This window comes from Pyrgilauda ruficollis, unplaced genomic scaffold (genome assembly GCF_017590135.1).
Source record: "Pyrgilauda ruficollis isolate IOZ18807 unplaced genomic scaffold, ASM1759013v1 scaffold15, whole genome shotgun sequence".
Lineage (NCBI taxonomy): Eukaryota > Metazoa > Chordata > Aves > Passeriformes > Passeridae > Pyrgilauda > Pyrgilauda ruficollis.
Window position 1 is genome coordinate 17,326,507 of NW_024513654.1, and position 18,749 is coordinate 17,345,255.

General features: G+C 44.9%; 1 protein-coding gene across 1 annotated transcript; it reads left to right on the forward strand.

Moving 5' to 3' along the window:
• The first annotated feature begins 1,285 nt into the window (after positions 1-1,285).
• On the forward strand, positions 1,286-17,776 carry DRGX (dorsal root ganglia homeobox). Its single transcript, XM_041461618.1, has 6 exons — positions 1,286-1,319; positions 3,988-4,085; positions 4,350-4,451; positions 6,976-7,148; positions 7,458-7,570; positions 17,511-17,776. The coding sequence occupies exons 1-6, from the start codon at positions 1,286-1,288 to the stop codon at positions 17,774-17,776; spliced, it is 786 nt and encodes a 261-aa protein (XP_041317552.1).
• The last annotated feature ends 973 nt before the right edge of the window (positions 17,777-18,749 follow it).

The following is an 18,749-nucleotide window of genomic DNA, read 5'->3' on the forward strand; positions in this document are numbered from 1 at the left end:
CGGCCCGCACCCCGGGGCACCCCGGGCCGGGGGGGACACGCAGGGGGCTGCGAGCCCCGGAGCGCCAGCGTTCAGAAAATAATGGGATTGTGTTGCTGCCGTTCACATTCCTGGCGTTTGCTGAGAAATTACGGTTTTTTCTTTTCATCCTCTCCACCCCCCCCTGCTCTGCACACCACGTGGGCCATTTGTAGGGCCCAATAGACCTATCCAAGTTACTCACTGTAGACAGCGCTGGAAATAATCAGATTAAGGCCAATTATGCGTGAGATTATAAAGGCAAGTGCTGAGAGGCAGAGCATGCTGTAGACAGATATAAAGACATCTGGCCACTTCCAGAACTCCACAGAGCCCTTCTGTCTCTGCAGCCAACAACTCTCAACGCCTTATTCTAAAGCAAAACACCCCCAAACCTTACCGGTGATTTTTACTTCGGTTTAGGTATGGATTACTATATTTATGTACCTTCTGGATTTTTGTTTGTTTGTTTGTTTTTAGTACGACTGCATATAAATTTGAGTTGTTGCTTGGGGTTGTTTTCCTTGCTGAGGACATTGGCTCCCAGTGTGTTGGATGCTTTAAAAAGAAGGCAGCTTTTAGGCTTTATTGCTGTTTCATTTAGGCAGAATAATTTAGATTTTCTTTTAAGCAGTTCAATCTTACGTAAAAACATTTTTTTTCTTTATGTAAGTATTTGCTCCATAAAGGAATATTTGAGATAGATAGATAGATAGATAGATAGATATAGAGATAGAAAGATATAGAGATGGATGGACAGATATAGAGATGGATGGGTGAATAGATAGAAGAACAGATACAGAGATGGATGGACAGATATAGAGATGGATGGGTGAATAGATAGAAGAACAAGAGAGGCACAATCTGCTATGCCGGGCACGAAAAAAAAAACCAAACAAACCAAACAAACAAAGTTTTGCTGATTCTGATTACTGTACGCCAAGCACGGAGTTTTCTGCCTTCTTTAATTTGTTGCACAGGGTCAGACGCTACTTTCTCTTCTTCTTCTGGGATGGGCTTCTGTGTTATCAACGGGTTTCTTCAGGTGCTTTCTTCTGGCTCTTCACCTAATTTATTCTTTCCCTCAGTGTCTTCAGGTCTGCAGGAGGCAGCCCGGCGGTGCGTCGCGGTGCCCGACTCGGGAGCTGGTGCGGGTCCGCCGGAGCGGGGGGTGCGGGGGAGCCCCGCGCCCCGCGGGCTGGCCCCGGGGCCGGCCGCCGCCGGGCTCGCAGCTGCGAGCAGCGGGAGCCCACCCAGCCGTAGGGCCATGTTCTACTTCCACTGCCCCCCGCAGCTAGAAGGTGAGTGTTGTCGCACGGAGATGTGTAAGTACAAGAGCTGAACTCCGAGGTGTCTGTGGGCGGGGGGTGCGCTGGGGACGGAAGGAGAAACTGTGACCGAACTTGCGCCACGACTGTCGCGTACAAATGCGTGCTGGGATAAGATGCAAATTTATAGAAAGACAACTAAATAGCATCCTTTTCCTTAAGAAAACACAACCTTATCCCCCTCCCCCTCCTAGCTTTCCCCTCTTGTCACTGGAAGGAAAGAAGGATTGCATGACTTTTTTTTTTTTTTTAATTTGATTCCTGCTGGAAAGGGGTTGGTTTTACACCCCCACCCCCGTCATTTTGCCACCTGCCTCCCCTCTGTGGATAGCGATCCCGCAGTTGAGCCTCAGGCTAGGAGAGAGATGCTTTTCTCCCCTCCCAGCACAGATGTTGGTGTCATGGCTGTAATCGGGACACTTTCAGGACGTGGTCACGCCTCCTCCCTCCAGCCAAAGGGACCGCATAAATCTTTAATGCTATTTTGCAAACATTCTGTGGGAGGATGGGGAAAAATGAGGCACAACAGAAGAAATAATAAAAAAACGGGGAAAAATAAACGTTTGGGAGGATGCTTTTCTTTGTGTTATTGGTTAGAGACTTTTTAATTTTTATTATTATTATGGTTGTTGTTGATTTCCTTTCTAAAAATTGACAGACTTTAAGATTTCCCCGTGTCACCCCCGCAGATGCCCAGGGCGCTCTGCCCCGCTCCCTCCTGCCGCTGCTCGTAGTGCGCGGAGCATCCCCGGGGCCGCGGCCGCGCCAGGGCTGTCCCGCCGTGCCGAGCACTGCCGGCGCCCCGCGGCTGCACGGCGGGGAAAGCGACCCGGCCCCGTAAAATCCCCTGGCCCGGCCAGCCCGCTCCTTGCACGGGCATCCCCGGCGGGAAGGGGCTTTCCCTGCGGCGGAGCTGGCAGGAAGAAGTGGTCCAGCGGTTTCATCCCACTTCGGGGAGGGTCAGCCCCTCTTTAAGCACGGCTTCCCAGGGGCAGCGGACCCAAGCCGGTCTGTGCATCCCGGCTGGAATATTCACTCCCCGAAGTTTTCTCCAGGCAGGACAGGGGAGGTGGATTGGGCAGGACAGTGCGGGGGTCCCTCCCGCCAGTGCCACCGAACTCTGAGGCGGCTTTATTTGCTAGTTTTTGGCAGACAGCTTTGGAAACGTGTTCTTGTTTTTGCTTTTTTGTTTGTTTGTTTGCTGTATGTTTGTTTCTCCGGTAGCAGCGTGGGGCCCGTGCCTGTGTTTGGCAGCCCGAGACGGGAGCGGCCCCGCAGGCTGCAGCCTCTCCCGGCGCTGTCCGGGCCGGCCCCTCGCTCTCCCGGCTTGGGCAGCAGTGGGGCTGGGGGAAGGGGCGATCTGTCCTGCCAAAGGGTGAAAACAGCTTTGGGTATCACCAGTAAAAAAAAAAAATATATATATATATATATATATATATGTAACTCCGTCCAAACCCCCCCACCCACCATCACCAAACCAAAGAAGCGGAAACACAAAATCTCTGTCCGGCCAGCTCTTGGGCAGCCGGGAGGCCCGGTGCCGCAGGGAGGAGACAACTTTCTGGGGGTCACCGGGACAGTATTTTGTTCTCTGATGAGCCTCTCGCAGGCCCACGCGGTGTGAGGTCTGTTCGAGGAGAGGGCTCAGGGCCGTGTATTTCCTCCAAATGATGGTGCAAGATGGGCAGGGACCTCCAGCCCACGTACCCCAGAGCAGGTCTGCAAGTGGGGTCATGGGGACACTCAGCAACACTTCTGGGGGTTCGGGTATTTTTCTGCTCTGTGAGGGTTTGTTTTGGTTTGGTTTTGCTTGCTCATTTGTGGTTTTGGTTTGGGGCTCTTTTTGTTTTCTTTTTTTTGGTTTGGGTTTTTTTTTTTTTTTTGTTTGTTTTATTTTTTGCTTTCGTTTAAGTTTTGAGTGGTTTTTTGGTCTGTTTTGTTTTGTTTGTGGTTTTTTTTAGCCTGTTTTGTCAGCGAACAGAAAGGGAGTGACACATTTCAACACGGGCTCGCAGGGATGATGTGTGACTGAGGGGAGCCACAAGGCCGGGGTCCGCTCCACGGGACGTGGTTCGCATCCCGGGGCCCATCTGCCCTCTCCCGACCTCCGTCTGGGGACAAACCCCTGGTGCCCCAGTGGGGCCCTCGAACACCGATCGGGGAAAGGCAGGGTGGCCTCCCCCAGCCCCGCTACCGACTCCCGGTGGTTCAGCCGTGGCCGAGCTGCCGGTGCTGGTCTGCACAGAGCGCCGTGCCCACCTTCTCCTCCAGAAGCCAGGGCGAGCGGACGGGGCCGGTTCGGCCGCTCCCGCGGGGTGCCTGGAGAGGAACCTGCCAGCGGCCCCGCTGCCCCCTCGTCCGGGCAGGGGCTTCTGCGAGCTCCCTAGGGGGACGGGCAGGGCCTTTGCCAGCTCCGTCCACATGCCTGTGTCAAAGCTTAGTCTCCACGTCCTTTTAAAACACAAATGGCCCGAAAAATGCTCTTTCCCGGGCCGGGATGGTCTCCGGGCGCAGAAGCCCCCGGTGCCCGCAGCATCCCCCGGCCCCGCGGAGCTGGGGCAGCGCTGCCCGCCCGAGCGGCTCCGTGCCCCGGCCCGGTGCCCCGGGGCACAGCGGCCCTAACGCGGCTCTCGGCTCGCAGGCGCTGCCCCCTTCGGAGGTCACTCCGCCGGCGACTTCGACGACGGGTTCCTGCGAAGGAAGCAGCGCCGCAACCGCACCACCTTCACCTTGCAGCAGGTAGGAGCCCGCTCCTCTCTGCCCCGCCTCTGCACCCCCTGTGCCCTGCTTGCCTGCACCACACTTACTCCCTGTCTCCCCCATGCCTGCTCCCCGCCAGCTCCCAGCCTCCTTCCCCCACGCCCCGCGCCATGCCAGCCCATCCTCTCTGCCCCGCTGCCTCGGTGGCCCCGTTTTCCTCATCCATGCCTGGCAGACACCCCGTGGGGTGGCCAGATCCCTCACGGATCTCTCACAGATCTCTGCTCTCCTTCCCTCCATCAGCTCGAGGCCCTGGAAGCCGTTTTTGCTCAAACCCACTACCCCGATGTGTTCACTCGGGAAGAGCTGGCTCTGAAAATCAACCTCACGGAGGCCAGGGTGCAGGTAAACATCCTGGGGAATTACTTAACTTGGATATTCAAACTGGCAAACTTTTTTAAAAATCTTTTTTTTATTTGACATCATGACTGCAGAGTGCACATTTGGCCAAAGAACGCAAATGAAGACGATCTGTCATTTTCATGATGCACTTTAATAACATCAACATAATGTGGAATATTAGATTAGGTTGATTAATCGGTCATTCATAATTAACTAGTGATAATGTTCTACACTAATTTGTCCGCGTCTCCAAGGTACTAAATTACATCAATGCACATCCATTTCCTTGCTTTTGGAGGGGGGGCGTGGTGCAGAGAAAAGAGCTGAGACGTGATTCTCCAAAGCAACTATGACCACTGTAGAGCAGTGGGGTTAGCCAACTGCAGGGAGCCCAGCTGCCAGGAAAAAAGCTTCTGCACCTCTTCAACTTTTCTCCCTTTTGCCTTCCTTCTAAACACTTAATTTAGGCAGATAAAGAGCCTGAAGAGCAATTCCCACACCTTTAATATGATCCAATAAATACCATTTGGCCTTGATTACGCTTTCCACATCCACACATTTCCAGCCCTTCCTTTCTTCCTTCTCCTTACCTTTTTCCTTTTATTTTTCTTTTTTTCTTTTCTTTTTCCATGTGTTTTTTTTCCATATCCAGTTCACATGTATGTGTACATGCTCTGCAAAGAGAAGCAGTCCTGCAGTCATCAGGGATGGATCTCTGTAACTGTGCAGGCATCCACAACAGAGTTGGAAAACATTTTTTTGAACACGATTATGCATTAATGTTTATTTATGGGGCTTTTCTGCACACTGTTCTTCTATTTTTTTTTTTTTTTTTTAATTTAGGTGGTTGGGGTTAAGACTATGCAAAGATCTAATTGTAGGAAATATAATAGCTTGCCTTTTGTTCCCTAGGGTCATGTTAGTATCTCTTAAAACCCAATGGCTGAAGAGAGATAATGGAATTCACCACAGTAAATTGGGGATTGTAAACAAATTATTTCTCCTATAATCAGATTATGTGATTCTGATTATTAAATCTGAACATGAATCATTGGTCATATGCGGGCAAATTAAACTGATTATTATTTGGAAATGAAAATCTCCTTTTACCACTGCATTGTAGGTACTGGCTTAAAAAAATAATAAAAATGCCATTTTGGCTATTGGTGCCTAAAGACTGAACTGCAAATTGAGATAAATGGGACAATTATTGAGCATTCAGAAGTGGAAGATCATAACTTCTTCCTGAAAGGTGCAAGGGTGAGATAGGGGTGGTGACAATTAGATTGCTGAGGACTGGTGTTTAGCCTTGTTGTTGGCTATTATGCAAACAGACAATAGATGCAAGCATTTGTTTAGCCTGCTTTCATGCAGGGACATGGGGAAACACAGAGGATGGGAGATATGTTTACATTATACCCCTTGCTCATTCAAATATGATTAATGTGCTATAAAGCAGAGTCTTAATCGAAGATGATGTTGTCAAACAATAACTAAATAGGGAAATAAACGACTTCATCATGCTCTTTCCTCAGAAGCAGGCGAACTGTCAGTGCAAAGTCATTAAAATATGATAATGAAAAATAGCTCAATTAAATATTGTTATAGCTGTGACCTTCATTCAATTAAGACACAAGAAAGTGTCTGCATTTTGCTTTGCATTTAACTGCTCTAAATTTAGAATATAGATAAAATCATTATTCAGTGTTTGCTGATACATGCAATTAAAAGGCAGCTAACTAAAATGGAATTGGAGAAGGAGAAGAATAATAATAACAATAGTCTTGCCTATACTTGAATTCATGTATTAAAATGTGGATTTCCTGACCTCAAGAGAGGCTTGGCATTTGCCACCTCAAACATCGTACTTCCAATATATCAGCTCCAAGGTCAATAGAAAAAAAAAAAGTTTTTAGACTAATAGTTAGCTAAAAAAATCAAGAATATGAATATTTGTTTGGTATATGGGGAAAAAAAAAGGTTTGGAAATTGGTGCTCTATTCTGAATTCATAGCACGGCCTGAGATGGGGGCAGTTGCACAACAACATTATTAAACTGCAGAATGATATTACATAATTAGTACCTATCTGCTTTTGAGTCCTCTGAAAGCAGAGTGGCCATGAGAGGAAGAAGAGCCAGTATCAGCCCTCTCCAGAAAATGGGCTGGATAAGATGGCCGGATCCATACCTTTTCACTTCTGACCTCTCTGATTCTAGCAGCAGCTGATTTAAACACTTATATATGTTTTCATCAGAGCGCTTAGATATGTATTTAACCCTAAATTTTTGTTGTGACATGCCTTTTGAATGTCTTTATACATTTCTGGCTCGTTTTCCAGATGCAGAAATATTACAGATACAAATGTCATCCTAAGACTCAACTAGAATAGCAATGGGGATACAAAATGAGAGGAAGATTTAGCCAAGCTAGTAAATTACAGATTTTATTAGAGTAAAAATTTACAATCTCCTTGCTTCACATTTGGCTAAACATGGTTTTCACCTAGGACTGCTCTCCTTCTCCAGGTGTGGTTCCAAAATCGAAGGGCCAAATGGAGAAAAACAGAGAGGGGTGCTTCTGACCAAGAGGGCTCTAAGGAAACCATGGCTGAGGTGGCACCTCCTGCGAGGAATATAAATTCCCCTTCTCCAACAGACCAAACCAGGAATAAAAAAGAGGGTCTGGAGATCCAGCAGAGGTAAGAGTAATACACGATATCAGCTGCCTACCTGTCTGTGGGCAAGAATGCCTCTTATGCGCGTATGTGCATACAGATTTGCTGCTATGCCTTTACCTACAGCTATAATCTTAAGAAAATGAGGTGTTTCTTGTGCAATCCACTGTTCCCTGTGGAGATGCTGAGGAGCTGGTGGCTGTGGGAGACTGATGTTGTCCAGCCTGGGTCACATTTAGTTGTGTGCTGAGACACCAATGTGTTTGAGTGCATGCACAAATGTAATCAGCTGGTTCTGGTTTTGTAAGGAATTTGTCTTCTTTTCTCCACCAGCCTGAGCCGAGCAGTGGGTCCTACAGGACCTTTCTTCCCTTCCTGCCTGCCGGGGACTCTTCTCAACACAGCCACCTATGCACAAGCTTTATCCCATGTCGCCTCTCTAAAAGGTAAATTACTTTACCTGGGAGTCAGCTCAAAGAGAACCCCTTTCAAGCTAAGTGGCATGGTTCCACTGCCCTCTGTGAGGAAACCTTTGGGAAATGGCAGACCCCTCTTTCTCTTTAGATGGGCAGTACTTGCACTGATCGATGATGCACATACCGAAGTGAGTCTCCTGTTGTATCTTGTAGCATCATTTGTGGCAAAACTCCTTCATTTTACTCTGACAGCTACTTTTTGTGAGGTCAGGTTTTCTCTGAAGGAGTAAGACAGGTAGGGCTTGCTCCTTTAGAGTTTTTTGTTACATATGCTTTTTTTTTAAGAGTTAAATTTATTCTAATAAATTAGTTATATACATCCTTTTGCATTATGTAGTACCTGGCACCATTACTGATGCCTCATCCGCTCTTTGCATGTGGTTTTCCTTGCAGTGCATCTCTGCACAATCCAGACCTTTCTCTTCTTGGATAGTTGGTCCCCTTTGAGAACTTGAATAAAGCATGTTCCTGGGGACAGGGGAGGGTACAAAGTAATTCCTCATTACCTGGGACCCCGGCTTCAGGAAGGGTACGTCCCGTGTCTATATACTTTTGGTTTCCAGCAGCAGTATGCAACTTTTAAAAATAAATCACCTACTCATCCATTAGCTGTTCTTAGTCTAACAATTTATAAGACTGAGAGTGTAAGCAGGATGAATTCAATTTATAGATTTATAGGATGCAAAGCCTCATAGCAGTGCCAAGCACAAAGAGGCACATGCATTTACTCTGTGTCCCAATGTGCTGCAAGAACTTGTGAGGAAAGTTTCTCAGTTAAAGACACCCCCACTATAAAGAAAAATGTCCTCTAATACATCTCACTGTATTCTCTGGCACACTTCATGCTCCTTGTATTTCCAGTTAAATCAGCACTGCCTCGGTATATTCCTGGGGCAAATATTTGGAACTCCTGAGTTGTGTGTTAAGTCCAGTGTCCTGCTCCCTGCACCCCCTTCCCTCCTGTCCTTCAAAAAAAGCTGAAGCCAGACACACCACACAGTTACTGCTCTTTTGGTAGGTGTGAGACCTGGAATTTTAAATCAAGAAATCATGGGTGTGACCTGAACCCTAAAACTTAAAAGTTTATTGTAATCTGTAGGTGTGCAGCTGTTTAGAGTGCCTGAGTCCTCTTGATCTCTGCCCTGTGAAGTCTTGGGGGTTGTGAATTTTGACTTTTTCCATTGGGCAGGAACAGCCTCTCTAGAGTAGTTAAGCTGAAATTTTTCAGGTAAAAATAGTTGTTCATTGATAACTGCAGTCCCAGACAGGTTGAAAAGTGTGGAAATAGGGCTATGTTCAGTGAATAATTTATATTAAAGTAAAGGAGGCTTTTTCCTTAAAGTTTATGATCAAACATTTAAAATTAAATGCATCAATATGTGTTCTCACTTGTTTCATGAATAAACATAGTTAAATTTTAAGAAAAAATTACCCAAATAAAAGCTAAGCAAAATGAAATTAAAAAGATTAAAAAATTTGGTATGAGGGGTTGGTATTTTTAGCTGGCTGGTTTTTTTTTGTTTGGTATTGGATTTCTTTGTTGTTGTTGCTTTTGTTTGTTTATTTTTAGTTTTATTTATTTGGAAGACTTTCTGATACTTTTTTCTTTGATTGTACAGCTTAGGCAATACATTGAGAAACTAATAATTTGCTCTTTTTTGCTTGATTGAAGTATTACAACCTAGGGGCAGAAAAAGTTACATTCCTGAATCTTGTTAGATATTAAATAGTTGGTTGCCCAGACTAGGAGACAGTGTCCCTGAAAAAACTGGCCCAAATGTAAATAGAGATTTTTTTATTTATACAATTTGTATAGGAATGGTCAGTTACCAGATGCCTGCATATTGTCCTGATGAATGTTGTCAGTTATACATGCAGTTCATTCCTGAAATGTCTGCTTTATATTTCTTGCCTGGCACTAGAAATCTCCAGGTAATGCAAGGGAACCAGAATAAAGTAGCATATTTGATTTTATGTAATGAAGTTGCAGATTTGTGCGTCTGTGTATCCACCTACCAGGAGCCATGTGTGCCTGTCAGGGGATTGTTATCCTGGCAAGGGGCTGATAGTCTGAGCTGCTGCTTTGAGGGGAGCTCTTTTCCTTCTGCTGCCAGCTTTGCTGCTAGGTCTTAGCAATGTCAAATTCTGCCTTTGGGGTTAAGGGGGAAGAACTTATCATGATATGAGGGACCAAATCTGATATATACAAGCAGAGAACAATTGTAACTTCTTTCTTGTGGCATTGATTGTGGAGTATTGTGTCCTCCTTCCTTGGCTCATCTCCACAGGTTCCTCTTTCCCCATTTCTTCAAGAGTAATTCACTTGGGCTGGGGTAGGGCTGTGCACAGCAGTCCCTGAGTTTTGGTGTTTCCTGTTAAATGGTGACCAGGGCAATCTCTAAATCTTCTGAGTGGACCAAAGGTATCACAAACCTAATGCACAGTTTGCTTTTCTTTGGAATGGAAACTCCAGGTAAATGAAATTTTTTTCATCCAAACCAGTGCATTTGAGAGCACAACCAAACTCATGTGTCAGTCTGGAGGAAAAGATAATGGTTGTGAGAAGGAAGGAAAGGACAGGGAGAGACACAGTGTTCACAAAACCTTAATGTGACTGTCTTTGTCATATGCTCGTTCCGTTTGTTTGACTTTCCCTTTCCATTTCTATTTGAGACAGGAGCTGTGTGCATGTGGGCAATAGTATATGTCCTTATATATCTGAATTAAGGGACCTAAGCCTCTCACTTGAAAATCTAGTTGCATTTTGCTGCAGAAATGATGCCAGAACCCTGCCACAGTCAGTCTGGAGGCACAGAACTTTATGTCATACAAATCCATGAAACTCAGGACAGGGAATAAAATTATGAGCTGCTTGTTTTTTGGATTGTTTGGATAAGGGAAAATTCAGCAAGTAGAAAGTTTTTCCAAAATTTTGCAAGTTTTATTGAAGAGTGAAATGATTGAGAGTTTTTCCCAGTATTTGTCTTGTGCCAGCTATGCTTTGAAACTACCAGGAATTCTCTGTGCTTTTGAAAGCAAAATAGTTGTTCTGGAATCAAAGCATTATTTCACTATGGAAGGATGCATGACCCTGCTTTCTTCTATGCAAGTGTCAAACCAAATGCAGCTCCTCTATGTGGATCTTGTAAACAGATATATATTCCCACCACTGGGAGAACAATCCTGGCCAGTAAAGGGAATCACATTCTTCAGTACAGCCATAAGAGCTGCCTGCAAAAAAGTGAGCGCTCTCAGCACATCAGGTTCTACTAGGGAGTGTAGGTTGTTTTCTTATTCTTTTGGGGAGACAAGATGTGTTTTGTTGGACTTGAGAGCCAACACTTTGCTGGTGTCAGTGAATAATATTTGACTGATGCTTTAGAAGGAGACAAAATCAATGCAGTGAATAACAAGTGATGATGGTGGTGTAAGTAATTAATAATTATTTTATGCTCTCAGGGACCATTTTCATTCTGTCATCTGAGAGTTGTTCATCTTCAGTAAAAAAACCCAATACTTTCTCCGACTTTGCTTGGCTCTAGACCCAGGTTTCCAAAACACATAAAGTGCTTAGGCCACAAGGTTCTGGGGTCTAATTTCTAGTATAAGGATGTAATAGCTGAGGGTGAAGTTGGTCTACAAGAGATAGTAAATCTTAAGACAGCCTAGTCTGGGGCAGGGACTAAGACTGCAACTTTGCTTTTGGACAGACTGTGAAGTGCTCGTTAGGCTTGCCTCATGTGGCTCTGGACTCCCCATGTGCCATTTCTAGGATATGGGGATATTGTTGGAGCATGAGACCAGGTCTGCTCTGATGAATGAGAAGAAAGCTATTTTCCCTAAGCACTATGGCCCATGAACTCTGCTGTCTCTGAAACTGAGATTTTTTTTCCATCAAAGTGAGGACACTGGCACCACAGGATGTTCTGTTAATAAAATGGGCTGGCTATACTATGCAAAAAAACCTGTTATTCAGAATATAGACTTTTCCAGAGAAGAGTATATTATCACTGGAAAGTTTTTCTCTGTTTCTATCAAATATTCTCTGTTCAATAATACAACAGATCTTTTTCTGTCTCCTGTCTCTCTGAAGTTTAGCACATTGGAGGCTGTACTCAATAGCAAACATCTGCTAACTACTGTATTATCTCCCTATGTACTATGCTGTCAGGAAATGCAATTCCTCATTTGAAAAATTAGCACAACATCATAATTTCTGGGGTATACAGTGTTTCCTACTTCGGGGGTTTAGTACTTCACCACTGGCCATAATGAGGAAAAAGGTTGACTCACAGAGATGAAATTTGTGATGTTCATTACTCTCTGAAATTGCCCTGATTTGACAATTGTGCTACTTTATTGTGGTGACTTCGACAGTTCCATGATCTTCTAAGATGAAACACTTACTGTAAGCCAGGCATCTGCAGTCCATTTAGTAGATTTAATTGCAGACCTCAAAGATGAAGGGAAAATACTTGTTTTATTTATGGGCTGTATAACTATAGAGTCATCTGGAGAAGCTAGTGTTCTGTGCAGAGAGAGACCTCAAAGTACCTTCTTAATGGATGACAGCATGAATGCAATTCATTAATGCAGAAGATGTTATTAATGGGTGTAAACAAGAATCTCCGTTTTTCAGCGGATGTGTTCCACCATTCTGGTGGCTGAGGCCAAGAGTGTGTCTGTTACGTTCCGCTGAAATTTCCCCAGACCCATGATGAGTGAAGTGCATGAGGAGAAAAATAATTACACCAGCCAGGGAATTACTTTCATAATTCACCCACAGCTCTTCTCTGTGCAAGTTATAGCTCGGCTGGTTTTCAGGGCACCCCCACACCACTGATAGAGAAGCACGATTGTATTACGCACATCCAAATGGGTATTGCAGGCCACTGTTGATTAGGCTCTTTTATGGTTTGCTGCTGCTCTGCTTGCTGTTCGTATTAGGGAGGCTTAATTGCTGTATCCAGGAAAAAAAACCTAAAACATAACTAGAACTGCCCGTCCATTACATTTCAATTTCTATTATGGAAAGATGGAGGGAATTTGCTCAGTTCTGTTGGGCAATTCCCATTGCCAATGCTATGAAGGAAGTGTTCAAGGACCTAACTCACCCTTGAGCTGGTGTTCACTGAACTGAAGCTCCACTGTTTACTATAAGACTGGGGAATGGGAATAAAATACTTGGGGTCTTTTATTTTCAGTGTCATTCTTGATTATGGGTTTACTGACTTTTCTGATGTAACACAGCCAATATATTAAGTGGGTTTGTTTGGCATTTTTCTTAGTTTATCTGCCACTCTGACTTCAGAGAATCTAATACATTTCTTTAGTTTGCTGCAGATGCACATACCTTGAGAAAATGATTTTGATTCCCATATTACAGTTCCCCAGCTCTAGCACTGCCCTACCTCACAGGCAGAGATTTTTGGTCTTTTTTGCAAATACTAGGAAACACCCAGGTACTTGGAGCCCTAAGAGCATGGGTAGCAAATAGGTGCTGTCTCCTTCCTCCAGGACAAATCTTGATTAGGTTAGTGGAAATCAGCAGGGTAGGGGTTCCTGTTGATGATGTTGCCAAGCTGACAGTATTCAAAGGACAGGTTCTGTTCTCCCAGCTTTTTTGTGGGCTTTGCTTCCAGCCTTCCTGCCCTAACAGGCAAATCCTGGCTTCTGATTTTTTTTTTTTTTTTTTTTTTTTTTTTTTTTTTTTTTTTTTTTGAGAGAGAGTACTATTGGCACAAATAAAGGAGGATGAAATCCTCCAGTTCCAGTGTTGAGTTATTTCAACAAAAAGGCTCCTGGTGGTAGAACATCTGAGCCAGATCATCAGCTCTTTTTTGTTTCCACTGGGCATAGAGGAGTCACAGCCAAGGAGATGTGAAATTATAACATTTGGATTCTGCTGTCACCTCTGAAGTGCTCTTCCAGCCTCTAGGCAGCACAGATACCTTCCACATTTAACCATCTTCTCAGTAGAAGGAGAAACCATCTAGTATAATTCCAGAAGCCTTGAGGCTACCCCAAATTAAACCGAGAATATCTGATGTTTCTCCATTTCAGGATTGAGTTCATGCCTTTCTTGTTCTGAACTTCCTGATTCAGAGCTCAAGAAGATTTGGATAAAGCCACTTTCATGTTTCCTACTTTTGACTTTTAGGCTTTAATTGACAGAATGTTGGTGTCGTCTGTGAAGTGCAAGAGGGTGAATCAGCTCCCACTGGTAATTAACACTATGAACTTGAGATTGTTGTTGACCTTCTAATCCTTATGAAAGGGATTAGAGCTGAAGAAAACCAATGTGACTGTTATGAGAAGATAACAATAATTAAATCAAATGTAATCTTTTATCTGAAAACTAAACATCATGCATTGATATATGAGGGTTTTAAATGGGATTTTTTCTCTCCTTCCCTCCATGTCAGGCTGTAATTCAGCTGTCCATATCAAATGCTGATGTGCACAAATAATGAAAGAGGAAAAGAATGTGGAGTTTGCCTTTTGGAAAGACTACCTATTAAATTCTTTAAGCCCTCGACTTGAAACACAAAAAGCATATTTAAAAATTTATATTGATATTTATGTATCAGCATGTGCCCCACTCCTATCCCTCTCTTCCCACCTTAAACTGAACCATGGAATTGCACAAAACAGTCTGCAATGAAAAGTGTAGATCAAATATTGTTACAATTTAAATGTGATGTTGGCAGAGACAAGACAAAACTAATTTAATTTTTCCTGTCAGTCTCTGTAGTAGATCAATTAAACTGCCAAGTGGATCAAATATTTCAGACTGTATTTATTACATTAAGTATTTATGTTCAGGCTGGGCATTTAAAGTATGATCTCATATAGGAATAGAAGGAGGTTCAGATCAATCCAGCAGAATTTGCTGTAAGTTAATGGAAATCTAATTGTGTATTTTAATTTTGTGTACAGAAGGCAGTAAGTTCCTGAAAGAAAGCAAACAGTACCGTGTCCTTATTGCAGCAGCTTGATATAAATCCTGTTAAACTTATCTCAGATTGTCAAAGATGTTGGTGGGGGCTGCATCAAGATCTAGGGCTGATGGCTGAACCCTCACTGATTTTGATGGGAGCTGGACATCTGAAGTCCTCTGAAGATTTGAAATAAGTAGGAACAATTCCTTCCTTTCCCACTGTGGGCTCAAGGCTACTGCAATAAGATATAAAAAACTACTGCTGCTCTTTCTTGGCCATTGTCAGTTTCCTGGAGATTGTGGGCTGACTGATGGGAAGGTCACAAGGTCCAAGGAGACCTTGGACTCCTGAGTGTCCCATTGTTGGCCTTGGTTTTGTGCTGGCAAAGTCCAGTGCATTTCGCTGGACTTATTAGCTGCTGATTCAGATGATTGTAAGGTAGAGTCAACCTTCTTTACAACATACATTAAAAAGGAACAGGGCTAAATCCTTTTCTCCCCGACTCTAGCTGGACCCTGGAGCAAATGATGCTTTTTACTTTACATTTTTTCATGTGTGAGCTGTTTGCAAGTATTTTAACCTCAATGGAAATGAAAGGAATGGTTTATGGGTGAATTATTGCCAGAGATAGCTTTGTTTCCACCACAGGTAACTGCACCCTCAGGTTGCAGAACCACTAGGTAATATCAGGGCAAATTATTTAGCAAAGATCTTAGGCTGGTGCTGAATACTGATAAATATTTTATTCCTCTAACAATGGAATTAAAATTATTTTTAGGGGATGGAGCCGATTCCTGCTTTTTTGAACAGGGGAAGACTGCTTTCCACTTCTCCCCACCTCTCACTAAACAATGTCTGTGCCCAGTCCTGCATTAGGCCAGCCCTCCCCTGAGCCTGGGAGCTGAACAGCTGTGTTTGAAAGCCTCATTCAGTTTGTGTTAGAAAGCAGCAGCGCAAAAGCAGTTGATGCTCCTGCAGGCCTCCCAGCTCCCCCATCTCTGAGCAGAACCTGAATATAGTGGGACCTGGTGCGAAAAACCTGCTGCAAACTGCAGGGACTCTGAAGGGCCTCTCCTCCCTCTTGTTAAAAGAGTGGCTGTTATTCAACAGGGCAAAAAATTACTTTATGAGCATGGCTGGTGGTGGCAAAAACTGTAAGTTGCGTTACTGAGTAGATTTATTACAAACCCTCTTTCTGACCTGCTCAAAACAGCCACAGAATTCAAGACTGAGATTCCTAGAGCTGAAAGCAAAAGAAGCAGAGGATTTTAGTCAAGAGCTGAAACTTGTTTGTGCTTAAATGCCTGGACCCATCGAAAAGTTGGTCTGCTGATCAATATGCTTTATCAGAGAAGTATTACAAGAGAAAAGGGTTCTTTCCATTTATATTAATAAGCTGTCCTTTGTAGATGCCATTTTTTTGAAATGCAAGGAATACTTTTTTCTGAATGTTGCTGGCAACGACAAATCACTGACAATTGCTGTGGAGAAGTCTTGCCAACATCTTAAAAACAAACAACTGTCTGCCTTCATTCCTAGCAGACGGGTGCTGACCCGTTGCTACCAAGAACAGAAGTGTAAAACTCTGTAGGGTATTAGTTCCATCACTTAGTCATGAGCCATTTAACTCAAATATTAACTGCAGAAATTAAAGCAAGTCCTTGGCTTGGAAAGATCAGGGGAAGATACTGCATCGTGTCAGGATGTGTGTGACTGGGCTGTTTCTTGTGGAAAGATAGCATGTAAGCAAAAGACAGGATTTTGCCAGGGGTGTACATGAGGATGTGGAGTTGATGTGGCCCCTAAGACCCCTGAAACATGGTGACTAATGGTGTCTGGTTTTTTAACCAGAGAGGAAATTCAAGAAGTAGCTCAGCCATCCCACCCTGCCTCCCCATCCTACTCCTCTGTCACATTCTCCATCATTCAAAAGATGCCTCTAAGCTGGGTGCCAGCTTGGCTTTTTGGATGGACTGCATGTCCTGCCCAGTGATCAACCTACACTTCCAGGTGTGCTTGTTTGGGAACTGGCCCAAGCTCCAGCATTATCCAGGAGAAACCAGAGGAAGAACCTCAGGAAGGCAGCTGGTGGAGTGAGGACTGCCTCTGTCAGTGGGTTGCAGGGAAGATTTTGGCTTCAAGAGAGATTAGTTACTTCATCCATGCTGCAGTGTTTTCTTGCCTGCTTGGAACAGCCTGTCTCAAATGACAGGATAGAGATGCTGTGGCCCATCTCTCCTGATGGGACTCTAAAGCTGTATCACAGCAGCAACTTTAGTTAGGTTTAGCTCACTTCTGAGGCTGTTCTCTTTGAGGTGTCACCCTGAAGCAGCACAGACACTGAATGGGTAAAGATAGAACAGACTCTTGCTTGTAGACATGGTGCTAGTAGTAGGCAGGGGCCTGGCAAAAGGGAAAGTATCTCATTTTACAGTGAGATAGGAGAAGGTCGCCATAATAAGTGGAATATTTTCACCTTTCTCTCTGCTGCATCTTTCAGGCAAAGATAAGTGACAGAAACCCTACACTCACTCACCAAATGCTGCTGCCTACATTGACCAGGCTCAGTGTGTAGGTGGAGGGCAGGGTACATCTCCAGCATGGGGCTGATGGCAGCCACAGAGCAGCAGCTTGATATGAGAGGAGGGAATGAGCTGAGCCTTGCTTATGAGGAAATCTCATGTGTGATCTGAACTTCACTGCTCACTTCTGTCTCTACTTCCCTCTTGCACTCTGTTTGTCACCCTGGATGACTCACAGTGTAGATCCTTCTCACAGAAGGATCAGTGGAACAGGATATGGGTTTTCTAGCCCTAGTGATCCAGAGGACACCTGTGTACTCACTAAAGGCCAACATACCCACTAAAGGTCCACCCCATCTCTGTCCTCTTCAGACTGACCATGGAGGGAACAGACATTTTCCATGACCTTCCCCAGCAGTGACGGTGCCTTGTCTCCTTCCTCCCCAGGGAGCCCGCTGTGCTCGTGCTGCGTTCCGGACCCCATGGGCCTCTCCTTCCTGCCCACCTACGGCTGCCAAAGCAACCGCACGGCCAGCGTGGCCGCGCTGCGCATGAAGGCGCGCGAGCACTCGGAGGCTGTGCTGCAGTCTGCCAACCTCCTGCCCGCCGCCAGCAGCAGCCCCACGCCTCCTGCCAAACCCGGCCCTGAGGGCAGCCAGGACAAGCAGCCCTCTGCAGCCAAGGAGCACATGGAAGGCGAGAAGAGCGTATGAGACCGGAGCGGTGCTGGCCCCTGGGCTCGGGGCGGTGGCCTGCCGCCGGCGCCCTGCCATGGGGTGAACTGCAGTGTGGCTGTGCCCAGTGGGACATCATGGAGCCACCAGGGACCCGCACAGCTGAGTGGCCTCTTTGGCTGCCTTTCATGCACCCTTGCTTTTCTTGTGTCGCTGTAGGTTCATTTCCCTGATTTATCAGCACTATCTGTGTTTGGAAACGTTGGTGAAACTGTTTTTATTCCCTCCTTGCCCCATACATCCCAGGGACATTGAAAGGCCCAGGATCCTGGCTTGCTCCTGCACATCTCGACTTCCCATCCTGTGTGAAATGGATGGTTGGAAGCAGCACATCACTTCCAGATGTGAGTTCTGGGGCAAGAGATGCACTCAGGCACTCCACTGCTCACAACAGAGGGGAAGGAATATCCAGGTACATCCCAATTTGGCCTGCTGTTTTCTGAAGGCACTTGACTTCAACCAAACCTATTCCAGCCAATCCAGGTGTAAGAGAGGCAGAAAATAGAACAAAAATCTTCATAATTATTTTCTTCTTTTTTATTTTCTCTGAAAGTGAAACTTCTTATGCAGTAGATTACTGGAAAATTGCTGAGATGAGTTTACTTGTGACTAAAATCCTTGCACTAGCCTCTGTGTGAACATTAGTGTATTACTCTTGGCAGTCCCTGCATTAGACATGAAAGACCCATGACTTCAGAGTGGCATTCACGGCTTCAAACAGTAATGCTGGTATTTAATGGAGAGTGAATTGTCTCTAGAGCTGAACAAAGCTGGGGGTATTTTGACATCACTGTCTTGGAAAAAGAGACTGGAAGACAAAAATAATCCTTAATTTCAAGACTGCAAATATGTTTTTCCATGTTTTATGTTTAATAAGGAGGAAATAAAGCTTAGAAGGATATTCCTTTATGGTATCCAAATTTACACTATTCCATTTACTGAGAGCTTGTTG

Bases quoted from the DNA above. Each gene is read 5' to 3' on its own strand.
- DRGX (XM_041461618.1), top strand. From the start codon at position 1,286: ATGTTCTACTTCCACTGCCCCCCGCAGCTAGAAG. The intron at 4,452-6,975 runs GTAAACATCCTG...CTCCTTCTCCAG, and splicing joins TCACGGAGGCCAGGGTGCAG to GTGTGGTTCCAAAATCGAAG. The intron at 7,571-17,510 runs GTAAATTACTTT...CTTCCTCCCCAG, and splicing joins CCATGTCGCCTCTCTAAAAG to GGAGCCCGCTGTGCTCGTGC.